Below are 9,217 nucleotides of genomic sequence, written 5' to 3'. Positions count from 1 at the left end.
CAGATCTAGGATGTCTTATTTTTGTGTTCCCTTTATTTTTTTGAGCAGTGTATTTATCTGGACATACCATGTAATAATGATGATTACGCCTGCAGCTACAACAGAACATTGTTGAAAATGTACAAATATCCAATTTCCAATAGTTTGGCTGGCACAAGTCTAAAGGATCATATAAGCCTCAATTGAAGTGGCTTTGGTAATCAACTGCCTAACCTTAATCTATTTACACTTTTGAGAGGGGTCATTAGGCCTACAAAACGGATTGCATTGTAGGTGATTTTGATTGATGTGTTGTAACTCACTTACGTACAGCATACATCGTGCAAAATAATTTAGTTTATCTGTGATCAATATGGCCCACGTTATAATTTAACAATCAAATTACTGCAGACTGCTTGCATTTCAAGGGTACCTTACACCCTAATTGCATGTGTCTATTGACTGATGAAACGTCCAGACAATTCGATGTAACAACAGTTCCTTTTAGTCACACGCATATTACAAAATTCTTACTCATAGTACACATTTCTAGTGTTGTGATTCGTATTATTAACAGTGTCCACAGCCTCACACAGCTTAAAATAAACTCAAAGGAACATGTGAAAAAATGTAAATCATACATATAGGGGTATCATATAAAGCAGCACTAACACTTCCACGGCTAATCGGAGTGGCTTGTCCTTGCACCAACTGTGTTCATGAGTTCGCTTGCCAGACAGCCAATCAGTGTCAGTACAGTAGGCAAAAGTCGTGACGTCGCCTCGACCTGATGTGTGCAAATCAGCGGCAGCCAGCGTGCTGGTGAACACCAATCAGAGCGTTCCAACGAGCAGCTGCTCTGCCAATCGTGGGTCTCCACGACAGGGAAGAAGGACCACTTATATAGAAGAAGCACCACTTGTTCAACATCATTTCATGAAGGAAAGAATAAAGAAAATATTAGAGAGAAAGGCACTTTGCAGCAAGAGGCTGGTACCGCGGAAGAAACGTCAAGGCCGTTAATTTACAGATAATACTCTGAGGTAAGTATGATGCGGCAACGTGATGTTGTGTATTTTCTTCAGCTCTGAACGTCATTTTAAGGCAGTTTTATAATAATGAAGTCAGCTAAGCTGAAGTTAATGTTTGTCGATAGGTATATAACGTTATTTACCTGAAGTAACAGCTTTCCTTTTTTAAATCAAAGGAGCATTTGCTATGACTGCGATATAAGTTACCATATGAAAAGAACATAACGTTAGCGTTACTCTTAACTGTTCATTGTTGGTACGGTATTTTTCCTCGTGTCTGCTAGGCGTGCTAACGTGGTTTGCCCATTGACTATCAAAGGGTTTTCAAACTACCGGTGTTATGTCAAAGTCTGTTCCCCGTCGAAATGTGTTTCCCATTGTTACTGCCTCTGAACCCTACCTATTCTCCCCCAGCCACCCAGGGGGCGCTACAGGAAATACGGTTAATATGGGTGTAGGGGAACGCTTCTCTTCGGGCAATATACTTCGACACAGCAACAAGAAATTAAAACAATTAAGAGGCAGCAGTGCTCCACTCGGTGTACTCCTATTCTGTCAGTGCATATTATTGACAGAGATTTGTTGGCTAATGGTGTTCCTGTTAATTATGAATATGAAGCCCACTAAATGTTACATAACTCACTGGTAGGTGTGTGCACATGGCAAGGGCACGTTTTTACAGTGTACTTTTTTTGGCAGGTTTCTTTGTAAATCTGACTACAAACAGGCAAAGATGAAGCTGTTATGGGTTGTAATGCTGATGGTCGGCACCGTGTTTGCCGATGATGACGACAAGAAGGAGAATGTGGGGACTGTGGTTGGAATCGACTTGGGGACCACCTACTCGTGGTAAGAAAACTAACTTGTGCCCTGACTGCTTTAGAAGGCAAAATTTTGATCCAAGTTTGAAATGAAATACCAGAAAAATATTTCTTTTAAATAATGAGCTCAAATATTTGTCTGTCTGTAGTGTTGGAGTGTTCAAGAATGGCCGTGTGGAGATCATCGCCAATGACCAGGGTAACCGCATCACCCCTTCATATGTGGCCTTTACCAGCGAAGGTGAGCGTCTGATTGGTGATGCTGCCAAGAACCAGCTGACCTCCAACCCTGAGAATACCGTCTTTGATGCCAAGAGGTTGATTGGCCGCACATGGAGTGACCCCTCTGTGCAACAGGACATCAAGTACTTCCCCTTCAAGGTGCTGTAGATTTCTGCTCTTGGCAGTTTAAAGTAAAAGTTATCTGGTCTAAAGGTTTTGATCTAATGTTTGTTCAACTTACTTGGTATATTCATGCTGATGCACATTCCTCTTTAGGTTACTGAGAAGAAGAGCAAGCCCCATATCCAGATTGACATTGGTGGTGGCCAGATGAAGACATTTGCTCCTGAGGAAATTTCTGCCATGGTGCTGGTTAAGATGAAGGAGACTGCTGAGGCCTATCTGGGCAAAAAGGTAATAAATGAATAAATAAATAAACAAATAAATAAATCAGGAGTTTTTCAATCAGTTAGTGGTCCACAAAAGCATTGCAAATGGTCCGTGACCACACATTCAATAATTTTAATTCACTGTAGGAATCAGTTTTTAAAATTGTATTTTTAAACACTTTAGTATATTGATTATTTGTGCCTAAACAAAAGCAAATATAAGGTTTGGAAAAGTCAAGGTAACTTTCAGGATTAAAATAATGCTCATTTGGTTTATCTACTCAATAACAGTGGTCTTTGGGTTACTTAGTCAGAGTAGTGGTCCCTGGGTTACAATTAGTTGAAAACCCCTGATTTAAAGAAAATATACCAAAGACTGTTGTACTCATAAATAATATAACTGAATCTAATGTTATCTTTTTCTCAGGTCACCCATGCTGTGGTCACTGTTCCTGCCTACTTCAATGACGCCCAGCGCCAGGCTACTAAGGATGCTGGAACCATCGCTGGTCTGAATGTTATGAGAATCATCAATGAGCCGTATGTGTCATTGGAAATGTTTTAATGATCTTATGTCCTTAAAAATTGTGTAAATATTTCCCTCCCTTTCTCTAAAATTTTCTCACAATTGTCTTTAGGACTGCTGCTGCCATTGCTTATGGCCTGGACAAGAGGGATGGCGAGAAGAACATTCTTGTATTTGATCTGGGTGGTGGCACCTTCGATGTCTCCCTTCTAACCATTGACAATGGTGTGTTTGAAGTGGTGGCCACCAACGGTGACACTCATCTGGGAGGTGAGGACTTTGATCAGCGCGTCATGGAACACTTTATCAAGCTGTACAAGAAGAAGACTGGCAAAGATGTGCGCAAAGACAACCGTGCTGTGCAGAAGCTGCGTCGTGAGGTTGAGAAGGCAAAGAGGGCGCTGTCTGCCCAGCACCAGGCCCGCATTGAGATAGAGTCCTTCTTTGAAGGAGAAGACTTCTCTGAAACCCTGACACGTGCCAAATTTGAAGAGCTGAACATGGTGAGTTAATGCAGTAATATGAGGACATTGATAATGACACAATCACATCTGGCCTGGTTTTAGAAAACATAGTTTGACTTCTCTTAACCTTGTGTTTTTATTTGTTTTTTTATCTTATCCAGGATCTCTTCCGTTCCACTATGAAGCCTGTACAGAAGGTTCTTGAAGATGCTGACCTGAAGAAGTCTGACATTGATGAGATTGTCCTGGTTGGAGGCTCCACTCGTATCCCCAAAATCCAGCAGCTGGTGAAGGAGTTCTTCAATGGCAAGGAGCCTTCTAGGGGGATCAACCCTGATGAAGCTGTGGCATATGGAGCTGCTGTGCAGGCTGGAGTGCTTTCTGGAGAGGAGGACACTGGTGAGCTATCACCCTTATTCATTTTTTTGTTCCATTGAACTTTGTTTTTATTTCAGTTACTAATTGTTTTCTTCTTTTGCAGGTGATGTGGTTCTTCTGGATGTGTGTCCCCTGACTCTTGGTATTGAGACTGTTGGAGGAGTAATGACCAAACTGATTCCCAGGAACACTGTGGTGCCCACCAAGAAGTCCCAGATCTTTTCTACAGCATCTGATAACCAGCCTACTGTCACTATTAAGGTTTATGAAGGTAATTTATGATTTAAATTTAATGGCAGTCATTTAACATTCACACTTTCATTGTATGCACAACATTTCCATATTATCCAGGTTTTTTTTTTTAATGTAATTTTTTTTTTTTTTTTTTTTTTTAAATTAAAGGTGAGCGTCCTCTGACAAAAGACAACCATCTGCTGGGCACCTTCGACCTGACTGGCATCCCTCCTGCCCCTCGTGGTGTGCCACAGATTGAAGTGACCTTTGAGATTGATGTCAATGGTATTCTGCGAGTCACAGCTGAGGACAAGGGCACAGGCAACAAGAACAAGATTACAATCACAAATGACCAAAACCGTCTCACACCTGAGGATATTGAGCGCATGGTGAACGATGCAGAGCGCTTTGCCGATGAGGACAAGAAGCTGAAGGAGAGGATTGACTCTCGCAATGAGTTGGAGAGCTATGCCTACTCTCTGAAGAACCAGATTGGTGACAAGGAGAAGCTTGGCGGCAAGCTGTCAGATGATGACAAGGAAGCCATTGAGAAGGCAGTGGAGGAGAAGATTGAGTGGCTGGAGTCGCACCAAGACGCCGATCTGGAAGAATTCCAGGCCAAGAAGAAGGAACTGGAGGAGGTGGTTCAACCCATTATCAGCAAGCTTTATGGAAGTGCGGGAGGACCACCACCTGAGGGTGCCAACGATGAGAAGGATGAGTTGTAGATAAATCTGATTTCAGCTCTTCTGTTCCCTCTTACCTCTCTGACAGTGGCACCTAGACATATATTGAACTGATGGGACTCATTAATGAGAGGAATGGCTGGGAAGGGGTGGCAGTAACAAGCAACCATACTGAATTTTCAGAGACTTTGAAATAAGTTGGTGTGAGAGGTGTTCTCTTCGCTGGAAGGCGGAGATATCTCAACAGCTAAACATTATTTATTGAATCTGGTCAATGTTCTTCTGGAACAAAGCTGAAATAAACATTTGTTATAAACTGTTTCTCTTTCATTCATTTACTGTACAGTTGTAGGGTACACCACTGGACACAAAACACTTCCTTTTTTTTTTTTTTTTTTTTTTTGTACATTGTCCTACACTTAGAAATGCCACTGGCTCAAATGATTAATATTTCAGCTTTTTCTTTCAATCCAATATATGCTATTCTAGGATGATGTTATAAAATATTCATTTCAGCTTCTACACAAGCTTCCAAATTAAGTTAATTTCTTGGCCAGTCTTTGAGTTTCCAATAAAAACAAATGCAAATACTATGTAGTGCTAGACCAACCTTTTATTAAAACTTAAATATAACAGCACCAAGGCACATCATGTCAACACAGTCACAATACAGTCATTGTATATGACACCCTGGGTGTCCATCCCTCCAAATACAAAGGCCAGATGTATGGTCTGTGAGGCTGCTGGGCTGTTGGCTTGCTCTTCATCTCTGTCGCCCTCTCCACACACTTTCCATGGCAATAAACACATGGAGTGGTCTAGGCGGTTGGGTGGCATATCCCCTTGAAATTTCATGAGGAACCATCTACTTTTGTCTGCAAGTAGAGTAATGTCATAATATACACAAATTCATGCTTGGACTTTTAAGCTGAATTACTTCATTAATGTCTAAATGAACAAGTATAACTTGCTGTAATAAAGTACTAAATGCAAACCAATATTCTGTCCCATAGATTAAAGGTAGCATACCAGTGTTGAATCTGTACATGGAGTTGCTGGCTCCATCTGCAGTCATCCCTCCAAAAATGTAGATGTTCTTGCCCAGCACCACAGCTGAGTGGGATGTGACTCCGGGTGGGATGTCTCCTTTGGGATGCACTTTCTCCCATTTCATGCTCCCTTTAAACGGACACATACAGCACTTTTATTTTTTTAAATAAATCATTTAAAGTGTCCCAGTCCAAAATTCTGTTATACATTTTCATCCTGTATGGTGATCATCTGAGATAAATGCAAGGCAGCTAATTGCCCTAAATTCTCTGACAGGGATTCAAGAGAGCTCATGCTTACTTGTGTCAAGAGAGTACATATCATTGTGAAATTTCTCTCCGGCCATGCCCCCGTGAATGTAGAGCTTTGAACCCACTGCTACGATAATGTGGCCATGTCTGGCTGTAGGATTTCTGCCTTGTGTTTCTGGCTGGGACCAAGTGGAAGACACTAGAACACATTTACATAAAATGTATTAATAGATCTGATTATTGTTACATTGTGGCATGTGAAAACTTAAAAAAAAAAATCACGTTGGTTGAGGTTTGTCCAGTCACATTCTGTACAAGCAATTATTTAGTTCTGAGCAATAACTGAAAAGGGAATAAGCCAATCACTGCCATTAGTTAATGCCAACAAGCCAGCATGCACAAGAAGTCAAATCAAAGCTAATTCCACTTCTTTACACTGCTATTATGATGTTAGGAAAGTGGTTTGTTTATTTAACACAAACCTGCATCAAAGACATGAAGTTTTTGGTCTGACACAGGTGCAGCTCCTGCTTCACCACCAGAAAAAACATACAGTCTGTCCCCATGGCAGGCTGAGTTGGTGTGGTATGTCCTGGGACAGGGGGGCATGCCATTTACAGATGTATTCTTCCAGTGAGATCCACTGTCTGAACAAGTATGCACACAACATAATGGATTCAGAGAGTAAAGGCCACACATTGTACAATCAATCTGTATGATCATAGCACAGCAACATTTCTCACAACATTGCTAAACCCTAAGTGGTGTTGTTATCCAAACAGTTCATATAAATTTGAGAGTGACAATCATGTAACATGGAGGTCAGAGTCTGCAGGTTGCCACTACAACCAAACTATAGCAAATAATTATATGGATCAGCACCACCTCTTTGAGTGGAGCAGTGTTAATCTTTGATGAACTCAATGCTAAACTACAAAAGATCACAGATAACTAGGTGAACTTTACCTGTTAGCTGTATATTCTGGATACAATTACGATTCCCAGTTTGCTGTGCCCCCCCAAACACCCAAAATCTGTGAGGGTAGCTCTCTGGCACAAAGCTGCAATGTTCATACCGTGGCTTCAAACCATCCCACTCTGGGATGTCCCATTCATGATTATCTGGTGGAATCATGGAATACAAATATTAATTTTAGCTTTATCTCAATTTGTTGTGAAGGGAACATTATCTATTATGAGTAAAATTATACTAAAATTAACAGATTCAGCACCAAAACATTTAAAATGCATTTCACAACCTCTTTTCCCTACCAGAAGTTTAAATTACTTAAATGTCATCACTGGTGACCATGAATTGATAACAAACCAATTAAGGAAATAAATAAATTAGCCTGGGTTATTAGTTGTTATCTTAGATCGACTTATTATATTCCAAATGAAACCTGTCCACAGATAAAATCAACTCAAAACAAATATTTTTATTGTAAAGTTTAGGGAAAAGTGACTTAACACACAAAGTTATGTAAAAGAAGTAAGACTGTAAAGCTAGTTTGTTGACATTTTTACCTAGATTTATAATATGTGAATGTGAGAAGCTGCCGCTGGGGTTGGCTCCTCCAACAATAAGGACTCTCCCTTTTTCTCCTTCTCCAGATGGAGTAAAGGTACAGGTGTGACCCACACTGACACCAGGAGCACTTCCCCTGGGTATCAGAGAATACCTGCTGACAACAAAAAATATTTGTAAAAGTAAAAACGAATCACCTTCTTCCAGTATAACTGATTAATATTAATTTACTTACCAAAGTCCTTCTTTGGGTTTATCTAGAGGTTCAAGAACTGGGAGAAACTCCATGACTGTTAAAGATAGTTGAATGAATATGATGTTAATATTTTGTTATTTATATTTGACGTCAGTGATCACCCCCTTATTGGTGGTGATCGTATAACAAAAAGCTCACAAAATACTAATACAAATTATTGTTAGTTATTGTGTAATTTAAAAAAAATATGGTGGTAACATTGTCGTAATTTTGAAAAGCTGATGGTATCCGCGTAGCTAAGCCCTTAGCTTATGTGAAAGCTAGCAACAATTGAAGCAGCTGAAAAGTCTAGGCCAAGTGATTATAAGTAATTAAATTATGAATACTATGTGTGAAATCGAGCTTATTCTAACGACTGTATCATGAGTGGGACCCATGTAGATCCACTTTGGAAACATACTGAGTATCATCAAGTCGCTACTTGCTAAGTTAACATAAACAAGCATGTTAGAACTCACACCCCACTAACCTTTACTTCCAGGTGGAAAGGCGATATACTAATTATCCTTGTCAATCAGCTGATGTCTGTATTCTTTGGCACCGTATTCCACACAATCACAGCAATATTTGTTGCGACATAAAATTGTAAATTTACCTTTAATAATCATCTCACGTACAACTTCTACACTGACACGGTACGCAGACTGTTACGTTGGCAACGTTAGTCGGCACAATTTCCGTAGTTGTCATGGTTGCCTGACGCGCATGCGCAGATTACTATCATAATCAGCCTATTGCTTAAACCCGCATCGAGTTACCTCTGCTCTCCTTTATGTATCTGTGGCTACCTCAAAGTTTATTTCACAACACGTGAAACAGTGTGCTTTCCTTGTATGGCTAAAAAAGAAGTTAAGAGGACTCAAAACAGTGTCTTCACCTAAAAAACCCTTATCTTCAACGTCAAGTAAAAAGGTAAGCTCCGGGTGTTAGGGGATATGTTTTCATTCCCACTAATTAGAAACACCTGAAAATGCACCTGCGTTAAAAAATGTTTACAGGTTCTAAACCAGGAGGAACTTGAAGTTTGGGAAATAGAGTAAAAATCTATTTTAAATGTTTATCAGATAGAATAATTTACATGCTTGTCCACCAACTGAAACCCATTTCATTCAAAAGATCCAGATTAACTCTAAAAAACATCACTTGAAAAATAAAGCAAATTTAGAATTTTTATATGTTGTCCTTTTATTGGATTTTGTTGGATAAAGGAATAAATTTTAGTAGCAGTGACCTAAAATTAAAATCTGTGAGTTTCACACTCATTTGCCAGTTCCCCACATTGCCTGTACACACAGTGAATGGCAGAGTAATGAAACAGCATTCAAGATGAAGCACCTACAGTACTTGTACTGTACAGTAGTGGTGGAAAGTAACTACAGTAAATACATTTACTCAAGTACTG

General features: G+C 39.9%; 2 protein-coding genes across 9 annotated transcripts; one reads left to right on the top strand and one right to left on the bottom strand.

Annotated features, from left to right (window-relative positions):
- Positions 1–790: 790 nt before the first annotated feature.
- Positions 791–4,972, top strand: hspa5 (heat shock protein 5). Of its 2 annotated transcripts, none has more exons than XM_020600809.1 (9): positions 791–1,022; positions 1,710–1,859; positions 1,981–2,212; positions 2,330–2,467; positions 2,870–2,982; positions 3,081–3,471; positions 3,594–3,831; positions 3,914–4,081; positions 4,213–4,972. In XM_020600809.1, the coding sequence occupies exons 2-9, from the start codon at positions 1,744–1,746 to the stop codon at positions 4,770–4,772; spliced, it is 1,956 nt and encodes a 651-aa protein (XP_020456465.1). In that variant the 5' UTR covers positions 791–1,022; positions 1,710–1,743; the 3' UTR covers positions 4,773–4,972. The 2 variants fall into 2 exon arrangements, with proteins under 2 accessions (XP_020456465.1, XP_020456466.1); XM_020600810.1 differs by lacking the exon at positions 791–1,022 and adding an exon at positions 1,479–1,564.
- A 353-nt stretch (positions 4,973–5,325) lies between these two features.
- On the bottom strand, positions 5,326–8,507 carry rabepk (Rab9 effector protein with kelch motifs). 7 transcript variants are annotated; one of them, XM_020600813.1, is made up of 8 exons: positions 8,411–8,507; positions 7,795–7,849; positions 7,559–7,716; positions 6,998–7,153; positions 6,514–6,678; positions 6,081–6,230; positions 5,760–5,909; positions 5,326–5,605 (listed from the first exon to the last, which is right to left on the bottom strand). In XM_020600813.1, exons 1-8 carry the CDS (start codon positions 8,421–8,423, stop codon positions 5,379–5,381), a joined length of 1,074 nt encoding a protein of 357 aa, XP_020456469.1. In that variant the 5' UTR covers positions 8,424–8,507; the 3' UTR covers positions 5,326–5,378. The 7 variants fall into 7 exon arrangements, with proteins under 7 accessions (XP_020456469.1, XP_020456471.1, XP_020456472.1 ...); XM_020600815.1 differs by having other exon boundaries at positions 7,559–7,713; XM_020600816.1 differs by having other exon boundaries at positions 8,285–8,499.
- Positions 8,508–9,217: the final 710 nt, after the last annotated feature.

The sequence above is a fragment of the Monopterus albus genome, unplaced genomic scaffold, assembly GCF_001952655.1.
Source record: "Monopterus albus unplaced genomic scaffold, M_albus_1.0 scaffold49.1, whole genome shotgun sequence".
Taxonomy (NCBI): domain Eukaryota; kingdom Metazoa; phylum Chordata; class Actinopteri; order Synbranchiformes; family Synbranchidae; genus Monopterus; species Monopterus albus.
The sequence above is the reverse complement of the archived record's forward strand: the minus strand, read 5'-3'. Positions and strand labels throughout refer to the sequence as shown.

Coding starts and splice junctions, on each gene's coding strand:
- hspa5 (XM_020600809.1), top strand. CDS start 1,744: ATGAAGCTGTTATGGGTTGTAATGCTGATGGTCGGCACCGTGTTTGCC. Junction 2,468..2,869: donor AGGCCTATCTGGGCAAAAAG/GTAATAAATGAA, acceptor TCTTTTTCTCAG/GTCACCCATGCTGTGGTCAC. Junction 3,832..3,913: donor TTCTGGAGAGGAGGACACTG/GTGAGCTATCAC, acceptor CTTCTTTTGCAG/GTGATGTGGTTCTTCTGGAT.
- rabepk (XM_020600813.1), bottom strand. Junction 7,154..7,558: donor TTCACATATTATAAATCTAG/GTAAAAATGTCA, acceptor TGATTCCACCAG/ATAATCATGAATGGGACATC. Junction 5,910..6,080: donor TATGTACTCTCTTGACACAA/GTAAGCATGAGC, acceptor GTCCGTTTAAAG/GGAGCATGAAATGGGAGAAA.